We start from the raw sequence: 18,751 nt of genomic DNA on the forward strand, positions 1-18,751 counted from the left end.
GTGTTTGCGTGTGCCATTTCATTTGGGGTTGAGAGCTGTGTGCTGTGCTCATGGGAGTAGTGCTCAAAAGATGTCTGGTTAGACTCAGGGGACAGGCACTGTGCACTATGTGTGGTTTACAGATGTTAGGATTATGTAGAATTATTTGTGAACAGGTAGACTAAGAAGTAATTAAAGGAATTCAGCTCACTCATGTAGAAAGCCTTACTTAGTTTCCTCTGTACTCCAGTCCAGATAATACAATGCTGCCCCCTAGTGCATTACAATAAAATCACCAAAAACCAAACCACAAAAGTTGTAAAATCATTATTTATTCAAACTTTTAATAGACAAAATGTGTTTTCTTTATGCTGTATGGGTAAATTCTCAATTCTATACAAAACCGCATGTAAAACTTTAGGTGTAACATTTACAAATATACAGGAAGAAACTCCAGTTTCTTAAGTCATAGATACTAAAAACCTAAGGGGCTGCCCAATAGCACATCAAAATATAAGCAGGTACAGAAGTGATTGGAGGGCACTGTCAGTCACTATTAAAAGAGTACAAATGTGTGTTGGTGGACAGCTACAAAAATAGAAATCAGTTTCAGGTAGATGTATGTTTGGTATAGCAATCAAGGTTAAATGCTGTCTGAAACCTGTTTTAACTTTTAGAAATCACTGTCAATGGCAAAGTAAAAAACAAAATAAAACAAAACAAAACAAAAAAATTAACTGATTTGTTTAACACAACTATGAACACACCTCTTCACACTAAACTCTATACACCCAAGAAAATGTCAAACTGATTTCAAACATGTCCTATGCAAGGAAATGCACATTTTTGTTTAGAATTGAAGCTACATGAAACAACTGAGGTGTCACATGAAATTAAATAAATAACTAAAACATTAATTTAGGCTTGAGTTTAGTGAATAAATATGAAGAAAAAAATCAAGTAAAGTGATGGAGATGACAATGAGTGAGCTACTGCCTTATGAGATACAACAGGGTTAATTGCTTCGGGATGGCTATATGGCTTATTCATAGTTAGGAAGGCAACTCAGTAGGATACACAGTTTGGAGTTCAAACTAATTTAGTTGAAAAATAAAAAACAAAACAAAATCAGAAAGGGTCTAATAAAACATAATACTAAGCCTAATGTACATACAGATAATCAGAAAATAAACTATGCTGTGTTACAGTGCATAATTGTACAATAAGTAATTTGTTCATACAAAAACCCTTCCTCATAAAACATATAACCCTTTTTTGCACTTTCATGGAAATGAAGTTACAGGATAAAAAAGGGCAAAAGTCCATGACTGCTCAGAAAAAAATAGGGATTATTTGAGGAGGGAGGTAGAGAGGCCATCCAATGTGGCTACTACTGTATTTCAGGTTCTCAGTTGTATCTGAAAAATCCTAAAATGTGCCAAGTTGCTGCAATCCTCCTTTCCATTTTCTAAGAGTCTCTTCCTCTCTCTCTCTACAGTGGGAGCAGTTGGTCTCTCCACACACTTCATTTACCTCCTCTCACCTCTCCTCCTCTTCGTCTCCTCTTTGACATCAAGCCTATTTGAGAAAGCCCTTGTACAGGAAATGGGAGCGACTGGTAAATCTCTCGTTCTCCAAACAGAAGAGCAGGTCCCTGAGATTGACACGCGTGATGCGCTGCCGTGTGGGTCTGGAGCCCGATGAGCCAGCACCACCAGACAGAGAGGTACCTGTTCCCGATCCCTGCAAGATAAGAGAGATGGGAGGAAGATAGAAAGATATAAGTGGGTACATGATATTTGTCATTTGTTGCAGGAGAGATCTGATGTGTTCCAAACATCAGCTGCAGCCTTCCTGTGCAGATATAAGTTAGTAACTCCCAGTCAGGGAGTACCACAGTAGCTAAGGCCAGTTCCTTTATTTTTGCTGTAGACTAAAAACAGTTGTTTTTGACATCAAAAGATGAATATGAGACAAAAGATTGATTTCATTTCCAGGTCTTTACATCTGAATCTGATACACAACTTAGAAGATAGAACCATTTGAACCTTTTTCTGTGTGAGCAAAAGACTGACTTGTCCAGTCTAAAACATCCATTTCTTGCCTCTGATGAATTCCTTTGTTGTTTTGGTAGTGTGTTTTGGGTCATTGTCTTGCTGCATGATGATGAATCTCCCAGTAAGTTTGTTTGCAGCTTTCTTTAAACTGGCAAACAAAATCTTTCAGTAAACGTTTGGGTTCAAACCATTTTGATGATTACTGAACCTGTCCCAGAAGAAGCCATGCAGCCCAAGCCACGACATTACCTCCACTGCACTGAGTTTCACAGATGAGCCTGTATGTTTGGGGTCATGAGCACAGAACACCTTTCTCCCTCCAGATTTTGTATAAAACTTTGGCCCAGATTTTTTGAGGGTCATTTCTGTACTTTTTTAGCAAATTACAGCCTGGCCTTCCTCTTCTTCTTGCTAACCAGTGCTTTGCGTCTTCTGGAGTAACCTCTGCACTTTTGTTCAGGAAGTCATAAGAGAACAGTAGTTTTCTTTACAGATCTCACAATGTTTCTGTCATTAGCTGCTGTTGTCTTCCTTAGTCTACCGGTTTGATGGCTGTTACTAAGTACACCAGTGGTGTCTTTCTTCTTCTTTCCGTTTTTCAAATGTTTGTACTGGATATGGCCAATGTTTGTGCAATAGCTCTGATCTCTCAGCTTCACAATTTCTTGTTCTTCACCCATAGACAGCTCTCTGGTTTTCATGTTGGTTACACCTCTTAACTAATGCATCTGTACAGGCAAAACCCAAATCTGAAACTGAGAGTAGACATTCACTGCTCTTTATTGTTTGAATGTGTAATAGGACCTAGGCAACAAAACATATCCATCAGTCACATGTTCCAATACTTTTGCTCACATTGAAAATGGGTGGTTTACAACAAAAGGGGCTGTCTTCTAAGTTGTGTGTCGAATACAGATGAAAAACCTGGAAATAAAAGCTGAAATGTTGATCTCAAATTCACCTTTTAAAGTCAAACCCAAATGTTTTTAGTCTATAGCAATACTTTTGGAGGGCAGTGTATATGTACTACAGTTAATGCCTGGCTGAATGGCTAAAAAAAACAAAAAGAAAACAACAACAACAAATACAACACTAGACCTGTTATGGATATTTTGGATGCATTTCCAACTTTAGATGAAGTATTATCTTATCTTGTTATCTCCTTCTTGTAAAAGACCTTGATAGCCAGAAAAGACATGCAAATGGCTCAAGAGTAGTATAGAAACGCTGGCATGGCTAAAACTATCACAGCCCATTCACTGCTACACTAATTTCCATTGTACTTAAAGAGTAGTACAATTGTGTGACAATTTTCAATAAAGCCCATTCTGACTTGGGATTTTAACTTCAGAACTTTGGTGTGTTTTGTTGGGTCATATGTGGCTCTGGCCAGCTTACTGTAATTTAGTAATATAAAGAGATGTTATCTGCATGGTGAAGATATCAAAGGTTGTGAGTAAGTAAAGTATTGGATAAACAACTATCAGCTATCCCAGGACGATCAAAAACGTAAGTACTCTTTAATGTTACCTCAGCTGCAGAAGAGGAGGATGGAGAGTCCAGAATCTTCCTTTTCTTCCTGGGGCCTATAGCTGCTAGGGCAGTCAAGTTGGCCTCTCTCTGTCTCATCTGAGCTAGCTCCTGCTGCTGCATCTGTATAATGCATACATGTCAACAAGCATTTCAAGCATACAGTGCTTAAACATAGAAAAACTGAGATATATGGACTCCTCTCCAACTCTCAACCTACCTCTTTTGCTTTCTGTTTCAGACGAAGCTGCTCTGGGTCCTCTTGCCGAGATCGAGACTGCAAGTTCAAAAGCAAGACACGTTAATAACAGATTTTGCCAGGGGACAGACAGGCACTGTATACTTAAACACAAAGTAACAACTGGTTTAGAAGCATTTTTGTAAACTAAAATAAAACAATTTACCCACTGAAAATAAAAAATTTAAACTAAAAGAAACATTTTTGGGCAAAATGAAACAAATCATTATAGCCCTGTACTTTGTTCCATTCAAGATTGTGCTGTGTCCTAAAATTATGTTTTTTAACTCAGTAAAAAAACACATCAATCTGTTCACTGAGACTCGTATGTCAACCATATTATTTGACACACATTGTTTGAAGGAATTTAATGTTGCACTTGATCTGAAATGCAAAACTCCACAGGCTGTACACATTAATTAATTGACTCCGCTTTCAATGCAAACAGCAGCTCAGAGCATTAGCCTGTTATTAATGGTTTTAGTTGAGCACACAGGATTAATGTTAAAAAATCTTTCATACCATTGATCCTCGCGGATAACGTGGCCTGAGGTAAATGGTTCATATATTCAATCACAAAACTAAACTAAAACAAATGAAAGTGCTGCTGGTCAACTAACTTTAACAAAAATTCAGATTCATTCCAAAAATATTATGATAATTTGAATCAACTTAAAAATGTAAAACCTTTAGAACCTTGGTTTGAATATTAATGGAGCAGTACAAAACACAGCTTGCAATAAACATCTACAATCACATGGAAAAGCAGATTTGGCTGACTGGTCTAAGCCTGGAGATCCCAAAGTAATCCTACTCATATCTATCAATATTTACATTTGGAGATAAGAAGTTTATATATTACACTAGAGCTACAAAAAGAATAATAAAATGATTAAAATATTCATTTTATTTTATTCATATCCATTCATAATTTGATGTCACATAATTAGTAGAAATGTTGTGTAACATATTGGTCCCCAGTGCAATTAGATACACACTACAAGTACTAGGTTTAGCATCACTTTTATTCAATTAGTCAATTGTATTATTTTCCAAGAAAACATGAAATTAGTCTCAACAGGAAATATTTTGATAGCGTTCCTTCCTCCAGGTCTCCTATCTCCTATTTTACCACCTCCAAAGCGCCCCTAGACTGTTATACTGCCTCCACCAGGCTTGACTAAAGGTATAAAGCACTGTTCTAGCATCTTTTCATTTGTTCTGCATCTTACAAATGTTCTTCTGTTTGATCCGAAGACCCCAAACTTGGACTCATCTGTAGACAACACTTTCTTCAAGTCTTCCAGTGCCCAATGTCTGTGCTCTTTTGCCCATTCCAGTCTTTTGTTTTATTGGCTAGTCTAAGATACGGCCTTTTTATGCCAATTCTGCCATGAAGTCCAGCATCCAGCAAGTCTCCTCTACACTGATGATGCTAACACTGGTGTTTGACATTTGAAGTCCTGTGAGGCATCTTTGTCTTAAACTACACACTCTCAGATATTTGTCTTCTTGCACAGTTTTGCATCACGGCCTCTGCTTTTTCTGTCCCTGTTAAAGTCGACTTGTGAGTAGTTAACAGCATGATTTAAGTTTCCTCGCAATTTCAACAACAGACAACAAAAGGCTGACGGGTCACTAATAAAGTTCTTTCTTTCTGGCGATTGGTACCTTTTGGAACCTGTAAACAAACAACTGTTGATGATACTAAACTAACCTAAAGAACACCATTTCCCCTTGCTTGTTACATTAGTCCAACTGTTCTCAGCTGTGAAACACAATTGTAAAATGGTTTTCTCATTATCAATTGGCCTTATAAAATGATTAACCTACATTAGCAGCAATACCAGGAGACGGATGCAGAGGACTGACAATTGCTTATAATAGGCCTCTATGCAAAAATGTAGATCATTCTTTCTTCTTCTAAAACCATCTGATTAATATTAACTGTTTGTGAAATTGATACAATTGTTTGTGAATAGCATGAAAATGTGTTTTTCTTAGGAAATCAAAGAAATCTGCAAGTGATCCCAAACTCGAGCAGTACTGTATGTACTGTACAATCATTAGAAGCTGTTTCGAGTTTCATCTTAACAGGGTCCAAATGAATCACAGACAACCTTTTAATCAAACTTTAAAGAATATTAATGTAGTGCTGGAAAAGAAAAAAAACTTCAGACCTAAAGGTGTATATATCATACACTTCATGGCAATACCAGTAATGATAAAGTGTCATTTCAAGATATGACGTACGATGCATTTATGTACCCAAGTGCGCACAACAATGACACAAAACCAATGACTGAGAGCGAGAGCAGTGTGTCAAGCATCCAATTACTTGAGCTACTTCAATAGTATGGATGTTTTCGCCTGGTAGCAAAAGGGTGCAGACAGGGGGACAGATTATTACAAGCTTAAGTCTGTCTGGAAATGAAATTAACACAAAAGTGCCTCATAGAAATCTAAATAAGTCACTTTCCAATGCAGATTTCTTTTAGTGAGCCACTTTGTGCTGTGTATGTCTTCACTCTCTTTTACTTTCTACCCCTACACTGTGACTCTACAGTCAGTAAACCAATGCTTTTAGTCACTATACTGTTACAATCTCTGAGTCATACTTTCAAACTAAATCCAGGTTTCTTAAGTGCATGTAAAATGTATTCCCCAACTACTTGATAAAGCTGCTTTCTCCAAGTAACCAGCCAGGTAACCAGGTTACTGGACTGACAGTGCAGATCAGAGAAGATGGTGACTTTACATCCACAATGTCTCTTGGAGCCATTTCTAAACAGCTGATCATCTATCAAACTATTACACATAAATACAGGTTACTGTGACATGTAGCACTCTCAAGGGTCTGGAAAAAGACCCAATCTGTCACCTTCAGCTGAAGGCACAGGTCTGCCAAGACACATTTGCTGCCAGAACACCAATGTCATTGTCTACAGTCAAGCAAGTTTTACACTGCAACAGACTGAAAGATACTGTCAGAGAAAATCCGACACTTTCGGGCTAATGGATCTGGTGCTATGCTCGAAGTGGATGGTATTATGAAAAGAAGGAAGATTACCTTAACCATAACTTCAAACTATCATCTAGCCTCTTTTTATGTTGAAAATATGTAGACCTTGCCTAAAAGTCAGCTCTGAACTCTTCAAATTCTGTCAACAAATATTCATCCAGAATTTCCTCCAAATGTGTGTTTATGGATACTAAGTTGTTGCCAAAGGTGAAATCTGCATTTGACAAATATGTAGGTATTCGCTGTATGTATATATTTGTTTGTTTCTAAACCCAACATTTTGAGGTTTTTCTTTTGTTAAATATGTTGTACAATCACCCTGACCCAGCAAAAGCAGTTCAAAGAGACCATCAATGCCTCACCTTGCCATGAGATTTATGTTCCTGACGTGTATATGTAAATGTCTGACAAAAAATATACAGTAAAAGTAATTTGTACAATCAATTTGACCCCTGGCATCGTAATTAGTGGAGTCTTAGGTACAACTCACCACAAAAATGTGTACAAATGAAACAGGCAGTGGACAGATCATTTACAGGTCTGTCTGTGACACTGTACCTTAGCTGCCTTCAGGAGGATCTCTCTCTCTTGTTCCTCCTTCCTCTGTTTCTCTAACTGGTCCAGCTGCTCAAAGAACTTGAGCTGAGTACGAACATCACTGCTCTGCTCATAGGTGTCACCCTCCTGCCAAAGGACAAGTGTGTTATCATTTTAAAAAAAGATTAAAAAGAAAATGAGACAGTGCAGCAGAGATTATTGCAGATATAGGAACTCAAATAATTCCCAAATAGATGTTACATGCATGCAAAAACCTAGATCCCAATACAATAGACACACCAATATTATTTGTCTGGTGGAATCTAACCCATGGAGCGGGCACTAGTGCAACTCTGTCCATGGTGCAGCTGTAAACAAACCTTAAAACTGAAGTTTTTCTGCTGGGCCACTTGGGAAACTTTTTCAAGCAGGTTCTGAAGTCGCTGCTGAGTAGCATGGGAGACATAGTTCACCACCTCAGCACCCAAGTCTGTCACGCCGTACCTCCTACCTGTAAACAAATCAGAACAAAGGGAATAAATTCATCATTTTTGATCGTGCTTACCGGCACATTTTGCAGTGAAATAGGCTATTACACGTGTGATACACATGGCGCTGGTCTGTTGTTGCTTTAGTATCACGCTGGCTGTTTTAGGGGGACCACCAGCACTTGCCGCTGAAGTTTCTGTTAACATTTCCTGTTGTCCTTTTTCTCTTATCTCTACTTCCTGACAGGACCTGCTACTGTGTACTCCTGCAGTAATCAAACCATTAGCACGTGTTGCTGCTAACAGCTAAAACTTTGGCCTGTGCCGTGCACATCAACCAAACCTGACTTGGCTGTTACTCTTGCAGTCACACGATTGGTTCCTTTGGCGCTATTTTCATTATTATTGGCTTTTTGTGTCAAAACACGGATGTAACTATATACTGTAGATTCAGTAATGTCATCAATGTCTCACCTATCTCCAGCATTCTTCTCTGTAGGATGGTACAGGAGAGAAAAGTCTCATCCTTACAGGAATGTGTCACTGCTCCCACTAGTCCAGAATTGGTTGCTAAGATGTTAGCACTTTCCTCAGACAGGTTCACTCCAGCCATTGAGGCCACGTCGTTGATATCGTCATCATCTCTGTGAACATAAATGCAGAAAGACAAACCCAATCACTAAAGTGGCGATAATGTATACATAGATATACTATCACAGTCTCAGAACTGAAGCTTGGAATGTATGATGTGTTTGCCATTCATTTATTTGATTTTCAATCTGTGATAGTTACACTTTAAATTTCTGTTGTGTCGTGTGGACACAGAGAATTAAAACTACTTGTTTTTCTGGTCAAAATAAAAAGCTACATTTTTTTCACGTGGAAGTAGTGCTCAGACCTGTGTGAACTGATTTAAACTCATTTATTTTTGTTCTTACTTGAAAGTACCACCCGCCTCTTTCAACTTGTTCTTTTGAGCCAGAGTCAAGGCTGCAGCAGAGACTTGTTTAGAAACAGGTGGCACCTCTGGCCTTACAGGAACTGGCAGAAAAATAAAACATCAATAAATACCATTTGTCAACCAAAGACAGACAAACACATGCCCAGTGGGAGGTTATATTAAATTGACAACCTCACCTGGTTGCAGCTCTTTAAGCTGGACCTGCTGCTGACCCACAATGATGCGACCAGGGGCCTGATTCCTGACAGTCACAATGGGGGTTGTTGGTAATGTTACCTGAGGTCTCAACATTGCTCTCTGCTGCTGAGGCTGAAGAACCTAAAAATATAAGGGTTCAATTGCACTATTACCGTGTTGACATGACCTTATATTCTATTACCATTTCACACAGACTATCAAGTCAAGTTCAGCTGAAACTTGTGAAATAGAATAGTCAATTTACCAGTGAGGGAGTCTGTCCTGGCTTGTTGATGCCAGGCTGGAACTGGGGCCTGCTGATTGGAGCAGTAAGGCGAGGAGTTGGGCTGGTGAGGACCACTGTGGTGGGGGTGGGTGAGGTGGAGGACACTGGACCTGAGGCTGGCTGAGGGAGCTGACTCTGCTGGATGAAGGCAGCTGAGTCTGGGGTGAGCTGCCTCAAGGTCGGGAGGCTTCGCTACAGACAGCAAACAGGTGGACAAACATTACAGGAATGCATGACATGATTGATGATATTCTGTTTCTTGTGGTCCAAGCAAATTTACCACTCCTTCTACTGATCTTCTCATAATGAAAGTGAAATTTAGGCTTTCCTACCTTGAGGAAAGGCACAAGGTAAGGTTGGGGTGAAGACTTCAGCTCTTTGTACAATCTACTGGTGAATTCCTCAGCTTCCAGTTTTCCCTCCTAGTACAAGATTATGTGGGATCATAAAGAGCTGTCTCAAGTCTGAACTGTCCTTGAAAAAAGTGCAACACAATGTGGTGACTTGTGAACAATGTGGTCGCTTGTAAGAAACTCACTCACCAGCAGGTCCTTGACCAGCTGTCTCACACTGGCTGCAGTCTCTGTCGACTGCTTCCCAGTGGATGCTAGTTTTATCAACGTGGACAGGAAGTTCTTACATTTAGTCACATTCTCCATTGTCTCCTGCCAGGAACATAAAAAATTCAGATTATGAACACATTTGTGAAAAAAAAATGTTTTACTCCCCAGCATGCTTTGCTTTAATTTATTATATTGTAATTGCCACAGCTTTAATGTGTCATAAACCTTTCATTGTTACAATACATCCAGGCACCCAGGCCTACCTAATCCTCTTAGCTCAGCACTACAAACCTTGCTCACTGTTACTGAGGTAACTGTGGTCCCAGCTGTTTGAGTGACAGTTCTGGCTGTCATTCCTGGTACTGCAGGCCCAACTGTGCTCTAGGAACAGAGACATCACCATCATAAATGTGATTTAGGTTGTTGATAGGTTACAGAATCCCCTTTTAAAGTCATTACAAGAGAGTGTCGCATATAGCCGTTTCAAGATTGCTCAAGTACATCAAACAGATTTCTGGATCATAATGCAAACAAGTGTGCTTTTAATGCACTGAAGTTCAGGTGGGTACTCTTCCTCAAAAAAAAAGCACTTTACTATGGTGTTTACTCAAAAGATATCATGAAAATATGCAGTGCTTCAGTGCTGCCATAATGATAATTTGTGATCACTTTATTTACAGCTGACAAATCTGCTGACTCTTTTTGTCATAGAGCCTTCATAGGGACAAGCTCTGATGGCGCACATGCAATATTAACTAGTTAGAAGATAAAAATCTATATACACAAGTTTTTGTGATGCTATGACTGCCTACCCCTGACTGATCTCTAGCTGCTCTTGTCAACACCATCACTGTGAGATAGGCACAGTTCCATACAGAGGGGAACAAAAGGCTGAATGTGCAACACTCAATCTCTATTCTTTTATTTACTTATAGGAAATTTAACAAAGTAACTATGGCCTAAGTAGTCTTTGTAATGTGTGATTTTCCCTCTTCCGTGACAGGTGGCTTTTGCTTTACATGCCATAGAATAGTGCACATACAGTATATGTTGCCTTTTTAACTGTAACACAATGATGCTTGTGTTCTAGCTTTTGGGAGCCCAAGCATAATCTACAGGTGAGCCCTTTAGCCCTCTAGCTAATATTTATTATATCTCTATAACAAAGTATAATTCCTTCAGGTCTAGGACTCAACTTGGCTGTTTTAAATCCCAGAAACAGGATTACCAATAAACCCAGTAGCTGAAAACATTTTTCTTCCACAGTATTCACCAAAAAACATTTTTGTATGGTGATACTTTACATCTCTGTCAAGAATGCACTTTTAAGATCATTCTAGTGTGACTTTGACACTTAAACCGACAATCCTATTGGATTCTAATATAATCTTGATGACCCTATCCAAACATTGAATAAGTCACTTTGTATCTTTATAAAGGGTACTTAGAGACATAATCTGAGTGCATATCTCTTGATATGCAAAAATGAGTGACAAAGCCTCGAGCTAGTAATGGACATAAAATATTGCACAATGAGCCAAATGATCAATATCAGAAATGCTTTGACACCAGCAGGTGGGATTACCTGAAGGATAGGAGGTCTGTGAAGAGTGGTAGTGCTGGGAGTCACTTGTCTGCTTATGATGGTGTTTCCTGGAGCCTAAGATTGGGCACAAAGTATCACATCATATCACAAGAGGCACCTACTGTTTATATCCATTTCAGACAAGTGCTCATTTAATTGCTCAGATTTTAGCAGTGAAATTAACAATATAAAAAACATACACTATCAAAAGCAGACCAATACAACACAGACTTGTAGCACCACAGTAATTATGATAATGTTTCAAGATCAATCAAATTCTGTAAATGGATTTAAAAATGACTTAGTGAGGCTTATGGTCAATCTGCTGATAATATTGTATTTCTATGGTATTATGGTATTCTTTTGTCTATGACTTTCAGTGTACCTACACATGAGCAGTAACATATCTATAATTGTACTCAACAGGTGCTTTTCTGAGCTGTAGGCAGGAAAAGAAGATTTTACGCTGCGGTACTGACCACTAAACTAAATTAATACGCAATTGTTTTCAATATAATGCTCTGTTTAGGCAGACTGCAAGATCTTACCTGGCCAGGAGGCACATTTGATGGTGTAGCACTCCGTGGTGCTATGTTTCCCTGTGCCTGTGCCTGAGCCTGAGCTTGCATCTGGGCCAGAGCCTGCTGTGGAATCATCAGCAGCTGTCCACTCTCACTGCGTACGAGCACCATTCCTGAACAATGTCACAAAACATATTAGTTTAATAGTTTAAATGGACAGAGTCAACTCAGTCATTAATCTAAATAAAAGTAACAGCACATCGGTTAAATATGATCAATTTATGTTTTCATTCTCACAAAGTAGTCAGCACGAATGATAACAGATCAGAGGTATTGCATTTTTAGGTGTGGTACTCATAATGAGTCTAAACACACACTTTCTACTGTGTATTCTGTACTCAATGAACATTTGGTGGCCGATTACAAGCATGCAATGTTTGATCAAGGCAAACGAACACAATTTCATTACGTCCCGGACGACTTGACGTCATGTGGAAAGTGTCGCCTGTGCACATGCGGTAAAAAGTTTTGACCTCACTCACCCGGGGGGAGCTGGATGTTGTGTACACTAGGCTGTCCTGGGGAAGTCTGGGGGAGCCTTGGTGCCAGCATCTGAGGAGCCAGGGTTCGGATCCCGCCCGGAACAGCAGCTACCGTCGCCGAAGCCCGAGGAGCGCTGACGGCGCCCGGAGTGACAGCCGTCTGCGGTGCCGACTGTATTATTGTTGTAGGTGGTTCTGCCTTGATAATGTGCGACGCAGCGCTGACAGACACCGAACTGGACGGCGGACCATTGTTTACATGGGGGGTTTGTATGCCCACACCAGGCTGACCTGTTGTACTGGCAACTACAGCAGGGCTGGCATTATTGTTCCCATTCAAAGTTACACCCGGCCCCGGGGTTTGCATAGGCGGCCTGACGAGTGTCACCGTGGGTCCTGCTGCCTGGTTCACAGGCGGAGCTGAGGTGACAACACTCTGTGAGTTCATGAGGGGCGTCTGAATTACACTGTTTGACGAAGGGGGCATAATCGCAGTGGCCAGCCCTTTCGACAACACTGCTCCACTGTTGACAGCTGTGACAGATACTGCAGGACCGCCGCTGTTACCAGTGCCACTTGTCACTGTCGTCCCCCCGAGAGGGGCAGCGCTTCCTGAATTGTGAGAGTTCATAGCTCGGCTCCCATTGAAAGTCTGCACTGAGAGTGAGCCTTACTTTCCCCTGGTGATTCGGTGGAGAAGTTACATCGCCACTAACAACAAGTGTTTTGCCAGGGTCGCGTCCCGTGCTGGAGTCCGTGGTGGCCGCTGATAGTTTAGAGTTGAACCACGGGCACTTCGCTGTGCTCAGACCCCCTGCACTTCAGCTTGTTTGGAAGGAACACAAACAATCTTGACTGTGATGGGACAAGACTCTGACACATCTAGGGATTGTTTCTGTCAGCTCCGGTCCTCGCTTCTTGTGTACACACGGAGACAAAGAGGAAAACAACATTAGTAATTACAGCGTACCTGCTTTAGCAACCGTCTTGACCAAGTCCCAGCTGGACATTAGCTCGCGCTACCCCCTTGTCCCGGAACTATAGCAATGTAATTACCGACTGCCTCGCGCCTAGCCCAATGGTTGTTGTGACACAACACCGACAGCTGCGACTCTACGGACCGGACAGGATGACAAACTACCGCTTTATTCAGCCCTGTGTGTAAAAACAGCTCATCCAGCGAACCGGGGCCAACCGCCATCTTCACACTCCTGCGAGCTTGTGAGAAGTGAGGTACTTACCAACTGACGTGCGCGTGCGCACAGCAGCCAAAAGGCTCCGCGCAGGGACGACGGCGAGCTGCGATTGGCTGCTGCGCATTCTAAAAGGCGGAACCAATGGCTTCAGCTGTCATTCCACGGGATGCACAAGACGGAACAACGTCGTGTCGGAGACGAAATAGTTTCATTAAACGCTACAACGTCGCCGGTGAATTTATTCCATCACGACAGATATTCCGTCTCGCAATCGTACAGTGTGACGTTTGGTGGAATAATACCGTGGTTTACTACAAACTAATAAACCGAATTTCAGAGTTTAATCACTGCCGATACGCTGTGCAAGATGGCTGCAGTGTTTTGGCCATCGAGTGAAGTTGCTGTTGTAGAGAGGCGTTTGAGGCGCCCCACCCTCCTTTGAGAGAGGAAATGCTGCGCTGACAGCCAGTCATGGGACTTACTGTGGTTAAACTTGCACAAGCCACGGCTGTAGATGATGCACAGCTCAAAACGTACTTACCTTTATGTGTGCAAATATGACAATTATTCGATCTGCTGCTGGAAGGACCAACTGTAGCAGCTATATACATTTCAAATTGTTTTTTATAACTTGTATACATGCAGGCTGCATCTGGATAATAATTAAACACATAGCTATTAGAACAATGTGCTTTCATTTATTTTGAAGTTACAGGCTGAAGGTTTGTACTAAGAAGTGTGGCATAAACTCACAATTAAAATGAAATAAGAAAGTCGCAAGGTATTTTGTTGTAGCCTACTACTAATTTAAAAAAAAAAAAACATGAACTCTGAAAAAGTTAAGTTGAATTGTGATAAAGCCTATCATTAATAGTTAAATGGCCAGTAGAGCTAAAAATGCTATTTCAGCGTCGATTATTATCATTATTATAATTTGCATTTAATTGTGTTTTGATCATCTTGATTAGCGCAATAAAATATAGTAAGATAGCTTATTTTCTGTTTTGCCATCTAGTTTTGGATAAAGCTGCTCTCTGTAGGCTACATAGGGTTAGTAGTAGGCTAGTGTCTATATACAAGAAACATGTAAACAGGTTAAGTGAACAGGAAAAACTTTAATTACAGAGTTTACAGTCTCCTCAGTTTGCTACAACTAGTATATCGTGGCCACCAGTGTCCAGGTCCCCTGCAGGCTGCAGACTCCACGGGCTGTTCTGTTTCTGGCGGTGTGCGCCGGCCGCCTAAAGAAGCGAACCCTGGCGCAGACGCAGGTGTTCCAGCAGCGCGGAGGGGACGTTATAAAAACGCACAGGTGTCCGCTGATTGTGCGCGCCGCTGTGTAGTGGATGGTCGCTCTGTGCCGTGGTTTGATGCAACTTAAAGCCTGGAAAAACATATTTCCACTGCAAGCATGAGTGCTGGAGGAGGAACGCCGTACATCGGCAGTAAAATAAGTTTGATGTCTAAGGCACAGATTCGTTATGAGGGGATATTGTCCTCTGTCGACACGGAAAGGTCCACGGTCGCTTTGGCCAAAGGTAGGTTGAAAATGTGGCCTACATGTGGGCTCCTCTCTCTCTTTGCCAGTTATTCTTTTAACAAGTTAAACAATCCCTTTTTTTTTTTTCCCTTCCCACAAGTTAAATCATATGGCACAGAGGACCGGCACACAGACAGACCTGTGCCGCCCAAAGATGAGATTTATGAATACATCATCTTCAGAGGAAGTGACATCAAGGATATCACTGTGTCTGAAAGCCCAAAACCACATCACGGGCTGCCTCGTGACCCTGCTATTGTACAGGTATGTAGCTCAGTGAGATTGGCATTTAAAAGTAATTTAAATGTTATATTGGGCTTTAAAGTAATAAAAAAAAAAAAAAAAAAAAACTGTCATTGTCCAACTTCTTGTGATTTTAGTCATCCCTTGGCAGCTCCTGTGCTGCTTATCACCCACGGTGGAGCCCATACAGAGATATTATGCCCACTTACAACCAGCTGGCTGCAAGTTCTCTACTCAACCAGCAGTACAATGCAGCATTAGCTCTGGGTAGGGTCTACACTATCTTAATGTCTGTGGCTGTTTTTGACTTGTACCTGCTGTTAATCGAGCCCTAGTTTGTTGTTTGCCCCCCCCCCCCCTTTTCTCTTTGTAATTAGGGCTTCACAACATCCCAGGCAGAAGAGCACCCATGGTGGAGCAGGCCGTCCAGACTGTGCCATTAACTAGTGCTGCTCAGAAAAGGGGGAAGACCTCATCCCAGGCACAGGGCAGACAGCCTGCTCGTGGCCGAGTTGGTTCCCAACTTCAAAAGGAGAATCTTCCCACCAGTAAGCAGACTCAATATTTAACATCCAACATCACGTTTGAAACGATATAAATAAACATATTTTAAATGTTTTAATTTGTCCACGTTTAGGTCAGGCATCACCTCAGTCCAGTACATCAAAGAATCAAGGCCAAAGTGATAACCAGCAGAAAAGGCAAACACCAGGTATAGAAATACAAAAAATGCACAGTAAGCTTTTACTGATTGCCAGAAGAACAGCATTTCTTTTACTGTTAGTTACTGCTGCTAGAACGGAAGTACAGCCACAGCAGACGTGCCAAACATATTTCTCATCTGTCCATAAGCAGTGGATTACAAAATTAATTTCAAAGACCAGATGTTTACTGGTTTTTATTAAAAGCCTCTCTGGTGCTCACGTGCAGGCAGCCGCAGGTCCAGGAACCGAAGCAGAGGCCAACTTATTGTGCAAAGCTCGAAGGCTACAACTCTGCAGTTCGAGTCGGATTTTGACTTTGAATCTGCAAATGCACAGTTTAAAGATGATCTTACAAAGGAGGTTGAAGGTATGTTTTATTTCAAAGAACATCAATCAATTCACTTTCAGTTAACACAATATCAAATCATAAGCGTGTGTGCCCATTTCCTTTTTGTAAGCTGATTTAGTTGAGAAGGTGGATTCTGAAGAGGTGTTGGACAGCCAGGGAACACAGGAGGAGGAGGAGGAGAGGCTGGGAGACAAATACTATGACAAAGCAAAGTGCTTTTTTGACAACATCTCATCCGACCTAAAGCCCAGGTGATTATATAACCTCCGCCGTTTGTGTTCCCTCAGGGGTTTGTCACGCTCTGCAATATACTTTGCATGTATTGATTTGTATACTCTTGAAAAAAGAAAAGAGAGATGACAGGTCACACACCTAAATCCCCAGGAATGTTCTTGAATTTCTTTGAAGCTTAAGGCAGCTCTAGACAGGAGGGGTGGAATGGTCGCTTTAGCTCTTCACCAACAATACGTGTCAGTCAACCTATCACCAGCAGGTGTGTCAAGGGTAATCCTAGAAACAGCGGGATCCTCAAATCTTTATTTCAAATCTTTATTTCCTAAAATCCCACAAGACTCCTTAATCAATTCTGCAATCACCAAAAAACGCAAAGTAATAGTACACATTTATAGAAAAATATATATACAGCTAAAAAAACAAAACAAAAAACAGATTGAACCTAATCTCCAACAATGGCTACAACTACAAAAGATGCATGATAAACAGTTTTCCTAGTACATTACAATGAAACATGTGGTAAACTGTCATAGCTTTAAGCTATCACTTACTCAGGAGGTAGTTACAAGTGGTTCCAGGAGATGATGTGAAATTATTAGGAGACATGGCAATGAATGTAAAACTCCAACAGTCTTTACACCATAGTAACAAACTTTGCAGACTATCAATTGTGTGCGACACAGTCACTCTAGATCTACACACTTCAGCTGGAGAAGCAAAATGTTGTGAAATGGTGAGGAACCTGACAGGTAATGTGTAACAGCAAGGTGGTGTTTTTCTTTTCTACAGTTCCCTGCAAAAGTCTTATATCAGCAAGGCCAATCAATTTGTAATCCCTGTAGGATGCTGCTAAAGGGGACCCACAGTGCACCTCTACAAATGTTTTTAAAGGAGCATTTTAACATTTGATTAGTTAATTCCAAAAGGTAATCTACTTATGTTACAAGGCTCTTGAGAACGAAGTCTTTTAGTGCAAATACTAATGATTTTAATCATTTTCCTGTAATTTTGGTTCTTTTACTTTATCGAGAGATCAGTTGATGGATGAAGATGATGGTAAATGTTCACCTGCAAGTTGTAAATGTGAGTGAACAAATCCTGGAATATTTTCAGTTAAGTAGCTCATCCCTGAAACTACACGTCTAAGTTGTGGATCTGCCAGTGTGTTTTAGTGTTTATAACAAGAATACTTTATAAGATGCATTCTTGTGTTACTGTAATGGGATGAGACTTTATCAGCAAAGCATTAAGACACCTCCAAATAGGCATATGCACCGAGGCCATCATGTTGTTGTTATTTAAAAACTAACTTGTAATCTAAATTTGCGTGCTCATCCCCAGGAGAACCTGGGCAGAGGAGAAAAAGTTGAACATGGAAACATTCGGAGTCCCTGGCCGCTTCCTGAGAGGCCGAGGATTCAGGGGCCGAGGACAACGAGGACAGACTGTGGAACAGCGCCACCTCCCAAAAATGGGTGGTGGGAGGGTGTGAGGGCTTCTCTTTTGTTTTTTCGTTAACATACCTGTAAATATTGTAGTTTTCTACGTATTTGGAAAAAGTACCTCCCTGTTTTTCCCCCTTTTTGAAACTCTTGAAGCCAAGTTTTTTTTTTGTTTTTTTTTGTTGTCGTTATCCCAAATGTAAAATGAGGGAATGTTGTACTTTGGATCCTTTATGTCAAATGAAATGGATGAGCAATTTATTTTTAATCCAGCAGCTGTATGCTAAACCAATTTAATAATTGGCAATTGGTTTGGAAGCATGCATTGTGGAATTTGCCATTTGAACAGGCATGCATGTTATGTTTTCCCCCAAATATCTAATTGTCTCCTAGACTGAGTATATCTCCAAACTGGTCTTGGAGAACTATCTTAAAGTTCAGTTGACAGAAAGACCTACTTTCTTTCTTTTTTTTTCCTTTTTTCCCTACTTCTAAAATAACGGTGGAGAAGTGTGTAACAGTTGCTATTAAACAACATGTGACAGACTGGCTTTGGT

General features: G+C 40.7%; 2 protein-coding genes across 2 annotated transcripts; one reads left to right on the forward strand and one right to left on the reverse strand.

The window, feature by feature from the left end:
* Window positions 1-291: 291 nt before the first annotated feature.
* Window positions 292-13,806, reverse strand: LOC113153368 (transcription initiation factor TFIID subunit 4-like). Its single transcript, XM_026346961.2, is given in 17 exon segments — window positions 292-1,722; window positions 3,567-3,689; window positions 3,787-3,843; window positions 7,385-7,510; window positions 7,744-7,874; window positions 8,326-8,495; window positions 8,790-8,892; window positions 8,989-9,130; window positions 9,255-9,467; window positions 9,608-9,697; window positions 9,818-9,940; window positions 10,130-10,219; window positions 11,424-11,498; window positions 11,972-12,117; window positions 12,487-13,156; window positions 13,158-13,305; window positions 13,736-13,806. Coding segments are annotated over 17 exon segments (2,643 nt in total). The 3' UTR covers window positions 292-1,557.
* LOC113153772 (protein LSM14 homolog B-B-like) lies at window positions 13,729-18,741 on the forward strand. Its single transcript, XM_026347556.1, has 8 exons — window positions 13,729-15,220; window positions 15,323-15,486; window positions 15,603-15,732; window positions 15,843-16,013; window positions 16,103-16,177; window positions 16,396-16,536; window positions 16,628-16,769; window positions 18,094-18,741. Exons 1-8 carry the CDS (start codon window positions 15,094-15,096, stop codon window positions 18,242-18,244), a joined length of 1,101 nt encoding a protein of 366 aa, XP_026203341.1. The 5' UTR covers window positions 13,729-15,093; the 3' UTR covers window positions 18,245-18,741.
* Window positions 18,742-18,751: the final 10 nt, after the last annotated feature.

The sequence above is a fragment of the Anabas testudineus genome, chromosome 5, assembly GCF_900324465.2.
Source record: "Anabas testudineus chromosome 5, fAnaTes1.2, whole genome shotgun sequence".
NCBI lineage: Eukaryota > Metazoa > Chordata > Actinopteri > Anabantiformes > Anabantidae > Anabas > Anabas testudineus.

What these genes read in the sequence shown, in the direction of transcription:
- LOC113153772 (XM_026347556.1), top strand. Translation starts at nt 15,094, where the DNA reads ATGAGTGCTGGAGGAGGAACGCCGTACATCGGCAGTAAAATAAGTTTG. An exon ending in CACGGTCGCTTTGGCCAAAG is followed by an intron (nt 15,221 to 15,322) that starts GTAGGTTGAAAA and finishes CCTTCCCACAAG; the next exon opens with TTAAATCATATGGCACAGAG. An exon ending in CAATGCAGCATTAGCTCTGG is followed by an intron (nt 15,733 to 15,842) that starts GTAGGGTCTACA and finishes CTTTGTAATTAG; the next exon opens with GGCTTCACAACATCCCAGGC.